Consider the following 13,657-nt stretch of genomic DNA (forward strand, 5'->3'; position numbering starts at 1 on the left):
TGGGGTTTGATGCAGTTGCATTTTATCGCAAAAATAAAAAAAAATATTTTCAATACTCCACTTAAATTTTGTTTCTTGGAGAAATTAAAAAAAATTAGCATGGATGTGTTCAGAATAACATGAAATTTATTCATTTGAGGTTGAATAATTGAAAAAAAAATTGTTTGTTTTTTACGAGCTTAAACATATAACGTTAAAAAATTACGAACTTTCATCATATTCGGACATTTGGAAAACATGTTACCCCACGTTACCCCACTCTCATTTCTACTCAAACATTTGCATGGAAGTCTCAGCTATCCAACAAAACAAAAAGTAGTTGCCAGTTTTTGCCTATTAAAAAGTTATTCACGTTTTAGTAAAACATGTTTTTGGACAATTTTCGAACTTTTGAGATTGCTTTTCAAAAAGAAGTTTTTGCTAGAAAAACTCAATCGAATTTGAAATTCAGTTTATTCAATTTTTTTTTCAAAACTTATTTTCCTCTTTGTTATTGTGATAATATTATTTTGGTTTTTAAAAGTTTTTTTTTATCTTCAAACAAGCAGATAATATTCTTTGGAATATAAACTTCTATAACCTTCTCAAATCCTTTTCGGTCAGATGCTTAGTATCTGTTAACTAACGTAATTTTTTATTCAACATTATGTCTGGTAATCTGGGAGTTCACTCTCCAAATGGTAGATTGGGATGTGGAGAACAAACTCTCGTATGGGGCCGACTAAAAAAAATTATGTTTAGAGGGTGCGCAAGCGCAATCTTTGAAAAAAGTTCACTTTCTAAATATTTGATTTTAAATAAATTCTGGGTTCAAAAATTTTCACAAAACTTACATATTTTATATTTTTTTAATTTTGTTTGAATTAAATACTACACGTTAAAAATGAAAAATGAACCAAATTTTTGTCCAAACGGAAAATAAGCGAACTATTTTCATGAAAAAAAATTTTTTTGATCCAAAAATTTTGTATTTAACTGACCAAAATGTGTACCAAGCGTAAAATATATTTAATACCAATGCCATCAAAAGATGCGGATTTTGTGCAATTAAACTCTTCTGAACAAAGCATGTTGTTTGTTTTATTGTGTGAAGAGTTATTCACAGTTTAATCCTTAAAAAAAGTCACAATTTTGGATATTTTTTATTTGATTTATCAAATTTGTCTTAATAAATGCCTACTTTAAAATCAAAACACCTGCAAAAAAAGACTTTGATGGTTTAAGGGAGTCATCAGAAGGCTATATGCCAAATTTGAGCAGAATCGGAAAACAGGAAGGAATTGCACTTAATCTCAAGTGTAAAAGGGATTCTGAGACATTCTGTTCTGAACAAGCATAAAAAATCGGGTTTTCATCAAAAAACATTTTTCTACCAATCGAATGCTTGATTATGTCAATTTTATTAGAATTTCAATTAAGGCTAATATTTCACCTGAAGACTGCAACTCGATTGGGCTGAAAACAAAAAAGTTATGGCTGTTCAAAGATTGTATTTTGGTCGCAAATTGTCCTGTGAAACGCAATGAGTAAAATGTACTCATTGTATATTAAACGACAATTTGCCACAAATCAGTTGAATACAAAATTTTTGGATCAAAAAATTTTTTTCATGAAAATAGCTCGCTCAATTTCTGTTTTGACACAATTTTGGTTCATTATTCATTTTTAACGTGTAGTATTTAATTCGAACAAAATTAAAAAAAAATAAAATATATAAATTTTGTGAAAGTTTTTGAACCCAAAATTTATTTAAAATCAAATATTTTGAAAGTGGACTTTTTTCAAAGATCACGCTTGCGCAACCTCTAAACATGATTTTTTTTAGTCGGCCCCATACACAAGTTTGTTCTCCACATCCTAATCTACCATTTGGAGCGTAAACTCTCAGACATAATGCATTTTTGGGACACCCTACTGAGTAGCCTTCAAGTTGATAAGGAAAATCTGCTAAACAATGTTATCTAGATCAAATTTCACAATATCTAGATGAAAAAAAAAATACATCAAATTAAAGATATTGATTAGATGAACAACTTTTCAGAAGACTTCAAACCAGTAGGATTTGATTTGAAAAAGTTATGAGGTTTTGACCATCGATTGGTCAGGTCTGTCCCACTGTGTGTCGCTAACATGGATGACGACATCATCCACAAATTTCACTTATTTTCTCACATTGGGAAGCTTCTCCTGAATAATTCATACGATACGCTCCACAAGTCAGGGTCAAATATCGACCCTTAGAAGACACCCAATTTGATCCCCATTATCTTCCTCCTTTCGCCAAAAAAATACGCCTTACTTTGCTTATTAAAACTCCTCAAAAGATTATGGAGGTTGTACGGATGAGATAAAGGATGTACGAAAATAAATCAAATTTAATTAAAAATAAACTGAAATTCATAAGAATCGTAAAATCACGACAATAGTACAGTTGGTAGTATAAGGACAGAGAGCGCAGATTGTCAAGGCTGCTATTACGAAAATAATATTATTGATTCGGCCTCCGGTGTGAAAGACGGATTGGCACAGGGAGCACAGGTTTTTAAAGGCTGCTTCTACGAACAAAATTTTTGCTGATGGGGTCACTGGAAAAGACGGAATTGGATTAGGAAGAGCAGAATTTAAGGCTGCTGATTGTTTGTTTTGGTTTGACTAAAGAAGCGCAGATTTCTATAAGGCTGCTGCTGCTGATTGTTTGTTATGATTTGGCGTTTCGGTGGATAAAGACGGAATGGCTTTGGAAGCGCAGATTTCAATTTTTAACAATTCACTCAAGCAAGGCAGTAGGCTTAGCTGCTAAAAACCTTCTGATATTTTGACCGACATTTATTCCATGGGAAGGGAAGCGAAGGGAATTCCTCATTAGGTTTCAAGGTAGTGAATATTTAACAGCCATTAAACTTCTATTTTCATAATATTCTCAATATTTTAAGGTTTAAGGCATTTTAAGCTCTTTTCAAAAATTAATATTATGCTCAAAAACATGAATGCCACAAACATGGTAAATTGTCTCAAATAAAAAAATAAACATTATGTTGAACAAAGGTTTTTAAGCGTCTTTTAGTCTTCTTTGGGACTTTTAAGACTATCAATTTTATTTTAGCAGTATTGTCGTGAATTGAGCGTTAGAAATAAAGGATTCAGATATTTTTTCAACCATCATTTCAACTTTTCTGCAAACCACTGAAAGATAGAATCTCACCTTGACACACCATCAAACTATTGCACGGTCGCAAATCTCCGTTGCTTTTCTGTAACAGCACCTGATGGTCCAACTTGCTCGTTTCCTTCGGTTCAACGGTGGCCAATCCAGGCCCATTCCCAGCTAACCTGTCACACGTTTGGACGACCTCCAACCTTGAGCAAACAACATGATGATGGGCACTATCCACATCCTCATCGGCCTGAGCCCCATCACCTGGAACGCGTGGCATTTTGGTGATATCGCTGATCACACTACTAGAGTCCAGATCCAGCTCAAATCCGGCCACCGGATTAACAATTCCCGAACTGCCACTATCCCTCCTCCGGGAGTCCAGCTCTTCCGCTGCCGGAAGACTTGATTTAGGAGATACCAAAAGCTCCATCGTCCGGTTGGTTTCAAGCTAGTCTAGTGTGGGTGAATCCTGTCAGGAGAGAAAGGATAGAAAAAAAACAGTGAAAATATCATAAAAAAGTTTGATTGATGATTCTTTGTTCAAGAATGGACCGGGTTGATGAGAGCAATGAAATCTGATGATGAGTTCAGGTTCATTAAGCGAATGGATTCTATTAGAGGAGTTTGTTTTCTCGCATGTTTTTCAGCACCATCCCGTAGAAAAGTCTAGACGGTGTGACCTGGAAACTTGATTGGCCAACAACTGTCTCGCAGTAATAATTCTAGAATTGTAAAATATAAAAATGAGTGACTTTTGCACCTTAGAAAAACCGTTTTTCCTCTGAAACTTGCATATTTACTTCTGACGTTTGCGTCAACAAGATTTATCAATGAATGATTAAACCTTCAAAATAACAATAAGTAAAACAATTCTTGAGAACATGAAAAAAAAATTAAATGCATTTCAAGTCATCCAAATGAACCAAAACTATCTCTTTTCGTGTTAAATATTTCACATCCAAATGAGCAGTGCCATCGGGCGTAATAATTCGGAACACACCGGGTTGCAGACTCCCACTCTACATTTCGTTGCGGAGCATTCAAAGCGGAATAAAAAGTAATGTCCCAAATGATGATAAATTTTAATTAGATCTTTGTGGCAACTTATTTCCGGATCGTCGATTGCCATCATCATCGGAGAAGGAGGAGAGCAGCAACTGATTTCGAACTTTTAATTTCGATTGCCACCGATGGCAAGGTAACAACGGGATGTGTAGCAAAATTCGTCGAAACTTAAAATTAAACCTGGCTTGTGCGTGCGGGTTTGTGTTACGGATGAGAAATTGGTCAATCATGTAGAAGATAACGTTAATTCGAAGGGATGTGCCAGATTTTTAGTTTGTGCTATGTGGAGGTTGTGATGCAAAGCTCAGCAGACACAATGCTTTTTATAAAAAAAAAAACTTTTATAAATAAGATGAGATTTATACATTAGTAAATTTTTTTTTTCTTATTTTTTTAAAATTCTGATTTTTATCATTTGGACGTCCTGCCGAAAAAAAAATGTTTCTTCAATTGATCTGCTGTACAAGAGAAAACATCATCCCATAAACAATTCCATCAATATCAAACAACACGCCTAACTGGTCCATAAACGGCTAATTTATAAGCAGGATATCTTGTTATTTTCCCCCAGAAGAGGAAGAGGCCCTTTTCTCGAATAAAGACAAGAACCGAGCTATTGCCGCGTTTCACGATAGGTGGCAAGCGGAGCAATGGTATAAATTACTATAATTTATCCACTTATTTGAAGGCCAATGTCAGAAGCGGTTGCCCTTTTCCGTGTATCTAGTTGGTTCGTTAAAACCAACCGTGTTGTCCGCGTAGAAAGGATCAGAGGAGGAATCGCAAATGGCCACCCAACGGGAGATGGAACGATGGATCCTTTTTGTTTCTATGTTTGAGAGGGAAATATACTGTATCGTCTGTTATGGCCGAAAATCGCAACTTCTAAAGGGTGGAATAACCAAAAAGTGATTAAGATCTATGAAGCATGAGTCCCATAATCGAATATTTGAAAAAAAAAACTGGAAAGCACTATTTTTGTTACCACTGATATGAAGAATAATTTGCTTCGCTCTTCCTTTGTTAAAATGGCCTCCATGCAAGAGAAAGAGCGTCAAAGAATTTTGCATACACCCCACGCTGCAAATATTTTTGTAGCTAAAAATCTCTGCTATTTCCATAGATCTTTCCTACCTAAGTGGATAAAATACATACATAATTTTTTTCTTATTTCTGAAGGGATGAAAATTAGACCAAATTTGCGATATGGGGATTTTTTTTTTATTATCTGACGGGTTTGCGCCGGGGGTCCTTATATTTACCCCAAAATTTAAAATTTGGTTCATTTTTGCGACTTAAAAACACATGTATTTTTTTAGATTTCTAAAATTTATATTTTTTTAGTTAGCTTCGGTTTGATTTTTTTGTAAATAAAAAATAACCAGTTTCAAAGCTACATAACTCTGTTATTTTTCAACGGAAATTATAAAATAGCACATCAAAATGCATTGAAATTTTATCAGCTTTCGAAATAAATTAGTTGAAAAAAAATAAACAATGACCTTCAACAGAAAAAGTTGTAAAAGTACTGTCTGCACCACCAAATATTTTGCAAAAATACCATTATATAGCTCAATTTATGATGCAACTTTCATCTGAAGACACTAAAGTGGGCCATCAACTCCTTGAAGAGTTATGAAAGAAATAATGACAATAAATTTCTTTTTTTTTTGCATCGAAAACAAACAATGGTCGAGCAACTGCACTCACACATGGAGGAAGCGAGCACTTCTAACAACATGGAAACAATAGAACTTATTAAAGCAGGTAAAAACACAATTTTTTCGTGCTTTGTAAACTGCCCCTACTCACAAAACAGTCCCATATGAATTTTCGTCATTTTAGGTCAACATAGGGCTTCAAAATAAAACACTAAAAATAGAGGTTTTGTTCTAGAAATTTCGAAAAAAAATATGGATTTGTTACTGTCCTATATGAAATATACCCGAATAACAGTCCCATATGTGAAATACCACGTATTTGGTTACTTTTCAATGCTTCTTTCGGCGAAATAGTCTTTGATTTATTGCTTTGAATCATTTAAAAAAATATAACTCACTTGATGTCGAATAATGCACACTTGTTTTCGAAGGCAGGTCTGACTTCCTTAGGAATGACTTCCTGAGCGAAAAACTATCGGATGCAATAAAAAATCGTAAAAATATTCAACTTAAAATATGGAATTTACGATATTTTTCCAAAAGCATGTTTCTTTTCTGAAAATTGCATTTAGAGGTTCAAAAATGATCAAATTTAAGTCATAGAAAGTAGCTTGATGAGAAAAAAATATTCTGTATGGGACTGTTATGCGAGTAGATTTGAAAAAGGTTTCAAATATGGTCGATTAACAGTCCCATAATGAATAAAAACGGTGCTCTTGACCTCGCCAATAACCCAATTTCGAAAATCTTACGATTTATCATGATAACCTAGAAACGATTTTCGTTTGTGCTGAAAGTGGTGGTCACAATTCAAGAATATATTCCAAAACAGAAAAAGCTGATTTTCTCGCTTGCTTGTTTTTGCATATGGTGTAACCGGAGGCGGTTCGGTTGGGGGAGTTTTTAAAAGGGGTAGGTAAGTGGCCGATTTATGCGCCACTCCCCAGAGGGAGATCTTCCACCTGTTTTGCTTTGCCCGGCTAGGAGACCTATCCGCAGGGCGGGTATAGTCCTTAGTTTTAACCCAAATAAGATTAAGCCCCCAACTGTCCCTGGGATCCTCAACAGTTGATCGATGCCAACCGAATGTTCGGTGGAAAATTTAACAGAATTTGAGAAAAATGAATGCTCGGTTGGCTAAGAGAGAAACTCTGGAAAATAACGCAAAATTATCATAGGTCAACCTCTTCTGACCGGGATATCCTAGATTGCTTTGGAGGAAGGAACGGAGGTTGGAAACATCGGAGCCAACCCAACTCAAAAAAGAAAAATACGCCCGATAAAATGTGAATTCCCTTCCTCTGAAATTTCCAGTAAAACTAAATTTTGTCGGTAGAAAAACGAAAGGAGTTTGTATTCAAAAAATTATTTCTATGATACAACTTTTATTATAATCTTGTATTCGGGATTCAACTCCTTCTAGCTAGCTAGCTTCTATTTTTAACTCTGCACCCTTGGTGCGGCCTACTCTGCAGATTTTCCCCCAATTAACTTCTGAGCTACCTAATTTTACTCGTAGGTTCTATTTTTAGCTGGAACTCAGGTGCGGTAAAGTAGTGCGTGTTCTAATCAAAAAACGGCTCAGTAGTTTGCTGGCCGGCCATGGACTTGACGGCTAATAATGACAACCGTCTTAAAAAAAGCAACTCAGTGCAGAAAAAAAATGATTGGTCTAGATCCAAGAATCGAACTCAGGTCATTGGATCGAAAAGCACCAACGCTGACGACTAGGCTGTCAGGTGGCGGCGAAAATAGTCGTCTATGGACCAATCAAACTACATCACATGCGCATGGATAAATGTTTTAAAGGTGAGTACTCACTCTTAGAGATTCATGGGGCTTGGTGATTAATTACCCATCGAATCTTCCGTTGCTGTGCTGCTGTCGCTACTGCTGCTGCTGCTGTTCATAGCACGGTTACAACCGCCAGTGGATTCACCAGCGTGCTTCACCGGATGTCGACGTCGTTGTTGAGGTCTGGTTGATGCCGTCGGCGTCCCGATGAAAATCGTAGTCGTCGAGCCGAAAACTGAAGCCGTCTTGCGTATGCCGCTCAGGGGTAACGGTTGCTATTCCGCCTGAACGTACCACCGTTGTTGTAGGGGTGGAGCTTCGGCTGGCGTGTTTTGTCACGAGTCGGTGATATGCAGTACCGGAAGTGTGATCTGAATCTGCTTTTTGGGATAAGAGTTAGAACACGCTTCGCACTAATATCTTTCCGCATAATTTACCCAAGGATTTTCTGAATCGCACTATCAAGAAAACTCCTATGATTCTGAAGCACTTTATTGGCGAATGCTTCACTTTACTACGGGGGAAAACGACAAAATTAATTCTACTAAAAACCCAAAGGGTAGAAAATTCACATTATAAGCTCTACCTTTAATAAGAGCACACGATTCGCGGATTATAATACCCGGTCCTGCCTCTACCACAAACTAGGACAAAATGGACGAGTCAAGGTATCAATTCCTCAAAAGAAGATAGCGAGTCCATACATTTCTTCAAAACCGAAATTCGTGCCGACTCTCGAAGTCACGACTTTCTCCGAAAAAACATTTCTTTTCAAAACTCAAATTTTCGGTTGCCCATCCCGAGGCGTCGAACGAAAATTGAGAATCGAAGTTCGGCTGAGATATTAACCTTAAAAGAATAAAAAGAAGAACGTCTCCCCTCTCTTTGGATCAGATTCATACACGGACAAAGCATCCCAAACGGTCATCGCCCCCTAAAGGTGTTGCATATATCAAATTTAGAAAACCCCAAATTTAGAAAATAGCCGCCCGCGCTAGGCAACAGAACTCATTCAATATTGCGGCGGCTAAAATGACTAAGCGAGGACACAGTCTCTTGCGGAAAAGCTTTTCAGAAGACGGCGGCAAATTTGAGTACTGGTCGGCTGGAAATGTTTGTGAGTGATTATACGGTGGGTTCTCTCTTCTAAATCTCTCGATAAAATAATGTCTTCGTTCACGGAGTTTTAATAAAAGTTAACGCTAAATTGAATTAAGAAATAAATGAAATTTCTTAATTTTGCTACCTGTTACATCATTCCCTACTAATTTTTCGAAAATTTGATTGAATTAAACCAAGTTTAAATTCAATCAAATTTTCGAAGGTCGCATTGAAAACCATTAATAAAAACCTTTATTCTGGGGTCATATGTTGTCAACATCAATCTAAAAGATCGACTCTTCCTCTGTTTACAAGATGCAGCAGAATCGTTACACTTGTACTGACCATCAGCGTTTTGCAACTCCGGTCTCCAGCAGAAAAAGAAATTAATCTTAAGAACGGTTATTCAAAGATTCGACCGAAGTAATAATCGCTTGCCTTCAAAATAATAATCGAACTATCTGACTTCATAGATCGAATTGACCACTGCTTCAGTAAATTATAACAGAACTGTTCTTGGACGACCTTTCGTGCTCGTGAATTAAAATAAAACCTCAATCGTGTCAACATTCGATAAAGCTGATCACCGTAGTTTTCTACTGCAAATTTGATCACTACACCTCATGTAACATTCCTATAAAAAGAACTAGTTAATTCGACCAGAGCCCATTCCTCAGGACTTCCTAAGATCTATGGGATAATCTTACTAACTGAAAAATAATACTCGGTATTCTGCATCTTTCACTCCTCAATATAACAACTAAGAATCCTGTGAAATCAGCATCAAAACCTTAATGGTCTGCCTTTGTTTAGAAGATAATACACTAGAAAATACTTTCCCAGTACTGACATTTCCCTATCCAAAGACTCAACTATTATTCTGTACGTGTTAAACCTATCAAGTAAAACTCGAAGAAACTCAAATCGCAACTGAATAAAAAAAAAACGTTTGACGCAAACTATTATGTTGCGAAAAAAAGTATTTAACTTTTTCTACTATGTGACCCACCGTCACAATAACTCGGTAACTCACGAGACACTCAGGCGCGCGATTGAAATGTCAGTCAAAACGTAAACAAAAAATTCCGATTTTCAGTCCGTCGCGATTTTTACCTCGGAAGAATTATGTGAAAACCGGGAAAAATCATGTTTTTCCTCATCAAATTCCATCACAGGCGTCTTGCATGGTCCTTAGGAGAGTAAACATCATAAATCTGTATCGACTATCGTTGAGTAAGTAGGAAAAATTTCGTCTTTTCTTTCTTTCCAGCTGGATCATTGCTCTCCTCCATCAATCTGGTTCCGTGGGGAAATTGCCAATCAATGCGAGGAAAAATCAAGGCGTTTCCTCGGAAAAACGTTCGGAGCTGGATCACTGCATTTTCTTTTCGGCATGTTTAGTGGATTTCTGACTTTTGCCCGGGAAGACGACTGTCCACACTCAAATCATTCACGGAACAACCAGTAAAATAAAAGTTAAAAAGAAAAATAAGAAGAAGGTGAAAATGAATCAAGTAAGTAATCAATTAATCCAACCTATTCTAAACAAATTTGAACCCTGTTTTTGCATTCTCTAACATTTTTTTAAGTCTTTTAGCTCTACGTGCTGGTGGAAAATGTTGGACAATATTAAATGAAGGCAACTAGCACGGAGAAAAACTTGAATGGAGCTCTATTGGAGTGAATGGATCTAATCTTTCATGGAGATGGAACTATTGAATGAAGGCTTGATGGATGTAAATCGTGAGTTTTAAAATAAGAAAAACTAACACTAGCAATAAGAAAACTAAAATTAGAAATTATGAACTAGGCCTGGTTGTAGAACCAAAATACTAACTACTAATCTACAAAATTTACACATTACTATTTACATGGTTTTATGCATTTTTGCATAATTTTAATCGTTTTGACTGAAGTCAGGTTGAACTTTGCCTTTCGTTCGTTTCCCGAATAACTTCTTCATCCGCGCTTTTCTCGTTGTATGCGAGTTTTGCTAGAACGGACTCGCTTTAAACTTCATATCGAATATTACTCTGATCAGGTCATCATCCAGGACTAACGCGTTTCACATACGAGTTTACTTCTATGGGAATCATCGGAAATTATTCTTTCCACTCCCTCAGGGAAAAGTTCTTCCATCTAGTCCTGTGATCTTTTATGGTCTTCTGACTCAATACTACCGTTCTTCGGTTAGTTTCTCCTCGTCTTACGGTTGCTTTCATAAACTTAGTATTGGTGCGCTCGCTCTTTTGGGATGCTTAATACCTCTAAATTGATTCGAGTGAAAAGGAAGTCGTTTTAACGTCAACTTTTCCAGCGACTTCAAGTTAGGGCCATCGTATTCCTGCATTATGCAGTACTTAATTGAAGGTCATTACTCAACTCAACCTATCGTTTAGAAAGTCCTTTACTATTTAGTTGAATCAACGAAATCCAACCAACTCCTAGGTTGTACTTGAGTCTTCTAGTACCGAGATCAATGAGTTTTTACCCCGAAGGTGTTTTATGAGATTTTGTTGCTTCTAAGGAAAAAGTGACATAGCTGTAGGTTCCTATTTTAGTTTGTTGCATCTGGTGGTTGAGTGTTGAACTTTTTTAGATGGTTTGCAAAGAATACTCCTAATCGTTTGCCCTCACAATCTTCTAACTCATATGAGTGAGATCCTAATACTCTTCTGACGACGCAAGGTTCAAATTTAGGTGCAAGTTTTTTACAAAATCCTGCCCCCTTATCAGAAAGGTCGAATGTTTTTTTCAACACTTTCTCTCCGACAACATAGACTGGACATTTTGCATTTGATCGAAGGTTATAGGTTTTTTCGTGACGCTTATACGCAGCAGTCAAATTCTGTTTGACTTCAACGAAAAGTTTCTTCCGTGATGTGAGCGTTTCGTTAGGACTTTGTACATCGGTTTTAGTGTGGTCTCTGATCCGGGAATATTCACTACCATCAGAAACCTGGTCTCTACCAAACACCACAAAATAAGGGCTGTATTTTGTAGACTGGTGAACTGCTGTTCTAATGGCGTTCGCGATGGCCTGAATATTATCGGCCCAATGTTTGTGTTCACCTTTCAAAGTAGCTCGGATGGCTGTTGTAATAACACGGTTTACGCGCTCCGTGTTGTTCACCTGAGGATGGTAGGCCGGTGTTAGCCAATGGTTAACGTGATAGGATTTTAGGAGATCTGTGAATAGTTTATAGGTGAACTGCGATCCGTTATCAGTCAGGACAATCTCAGGGACACCAAATAATCGGAAGATCATATTCTCTACAAATTCAACTAGCGATTCAGCTTTTGCCTGGCGAAAGGGTTGAACCAGTACAAATTTACTAAATACATCAGTAGCTACTAAGAGGCAGGTGTGACGATTCTTACCAGAAGGTGGAAGGGGACCTACATAATCAAGGGTAACAAATTGCCAGGGATATTCCACTGGTTTTTGTGATCCCATCGGTGGGGTTACATTAGTGTTTCCAGCTTTGCTCGTCTGGCAACGCAGGCATTGTCTGCAAAACTTGCGAGTTTGTTCGTTCATCTTCGGCCAGAAAAACCGTTGCTTAATTGTAGCTAAAGTTTTTTCGTACCCAAAGTGGGCTTTTTCATGTTCCCTTTTGATGATTATGTTACGTTCAGATGAATTAGGATATTCCTTCCATGCAAACCGCGGGTCACTTTGTTTGTTAATGTTTGGAACATATTTCAAAATTTTTCCATCGTTTACCCTGTAATCCTGATAACGAACAGGATCAGCAAGAATGTCTGCTGCCAGCTCCTCATATTCTGGATCTGGTTGGATAACGGTTACGGTCTCGATTGAACGGGAAAGGCAATCCGCGGTAATATTGTTCTTACCTTTACGGTATTCGAGCTCGATATCGTAGGATTGTATCCGAAGAGCCCATCGAAGTAGCTTCGAATTCCCTGATTCTGCTCCTATCTTGAATAACCAAAGAAGGCTTCTCGCATCCGTGACAACTTTAAACTTAGTACCCTCTACGTAGTGTCGAAAGTTGTCTATTGCCAACAGGACTCCCAGACATTCCTTCTCAACGGCTGAATACCTTCGTTGGGTGGCGCTCAGCTTTTTACTAAAGTATCCAATTACTCTAGTTTCCCCGTCTTGGTCCTGAACCAAAGCTGCTCCAACAGCATTCTCCGATGCATCGGATTCGATTGTGAATGGCCTCGTGAAATCCGGATTGGCTAGGATAGGTGCGGAAGTTAAGACGGATTTCAACTCGTTGAATGCTGTTTCTGCTTCTACTGTCCAATTTACTTTTTTTTTATCCTTTTTCAAAAGATCTGTTATTGGTGCGGTAATCTTACTGTAGTTAGGGATGAACCTCTGGTAGAATCCCGCTAATCCCATCAACCTTCTGATATCTTTGACGCATTTTGGACGAGCGTAGTTTAAAATTGGTTGAATCCTAGCTTGGTCAATGCAAACCCCTCTTTCTGTTAACAGATAACCGAGGTACATGACCTGTTTCCTACAGAAACGGGACTTTTCCAACGAAATTGTTAGACCGGCTCTTTTTAGACGTTTGGCTACTTCCTGTAAAAGTTTCAAATGCTCCTCTAATGTTTTTGTCGCAATGACGATGTCATCCAAATAGACAAAAACATAGGGTTGCAGGTCGAATCCCAATGTCTTTGCCATCAGTCTGCACATCGTAAAAGGAGCATTTGTGAGACCAAAAGGACAAACTTTAAATCGGAACAAACCTTTGGATGTTCGGAATGCAGTGTAGTTCCGGCTTTCCTCTTTCAGAGGGATCTGAAAGTAGGCATCTTTAAGATCAATAATCGAGTAATATTTAGCCTTTTCCAATCTGAAAAAAATATCCTGCATATTCTGCATGGGATATGCATC

At 37.3% G+C, this 13,657-nt stretch overlaps 1 protein-coding gene across 2 annotated transcripts in view; it reads right to left on the reverse strand.

Annotated features, from left to right (window-relative positions):
* LOC129751102 (adenylyl cyclase 78C-like) overlaps nucleotides 1–13,657 on the reverse strand; it is a 217,167-nt gene that overhangs the window by 109,696 nt on the left and 93,814 nt on the right. For both annotated transcript variants that reach the window (XR_008738601.1, XM_055746392.1), the window contains exon 2: nucleotides 3,203–3,626. Coding sequence is in view for 1 of the 2 variants with exons in the window: in XM_055746392.1 (XP_055602367.1) it covers nucleotides 3,203–3,587 (385 nt within the window). In the remaining variant the exon portion in view is untranslated. The remainder of the gene's footprint in view (nucleotides 1–3,202; nucleotides 3,627–13,657) is intronic.

This window comes from Uranotaenia lowii, chromosome 3 (genome assembly GCF_029784155.1).
Source record: "Uranotaenia lowii strain MFRU-FL chromosome 3, ASM2978415v1, whole genome shotgun sequence".
In the NCBI taxonomy this organism is placed as follows: domain Eukaryota; kingdom Metazoa; phylum Arthropoda; class Insecta; order Diptera; family Culicidae; genus Uranotaenia; species Uranotaenia lowii.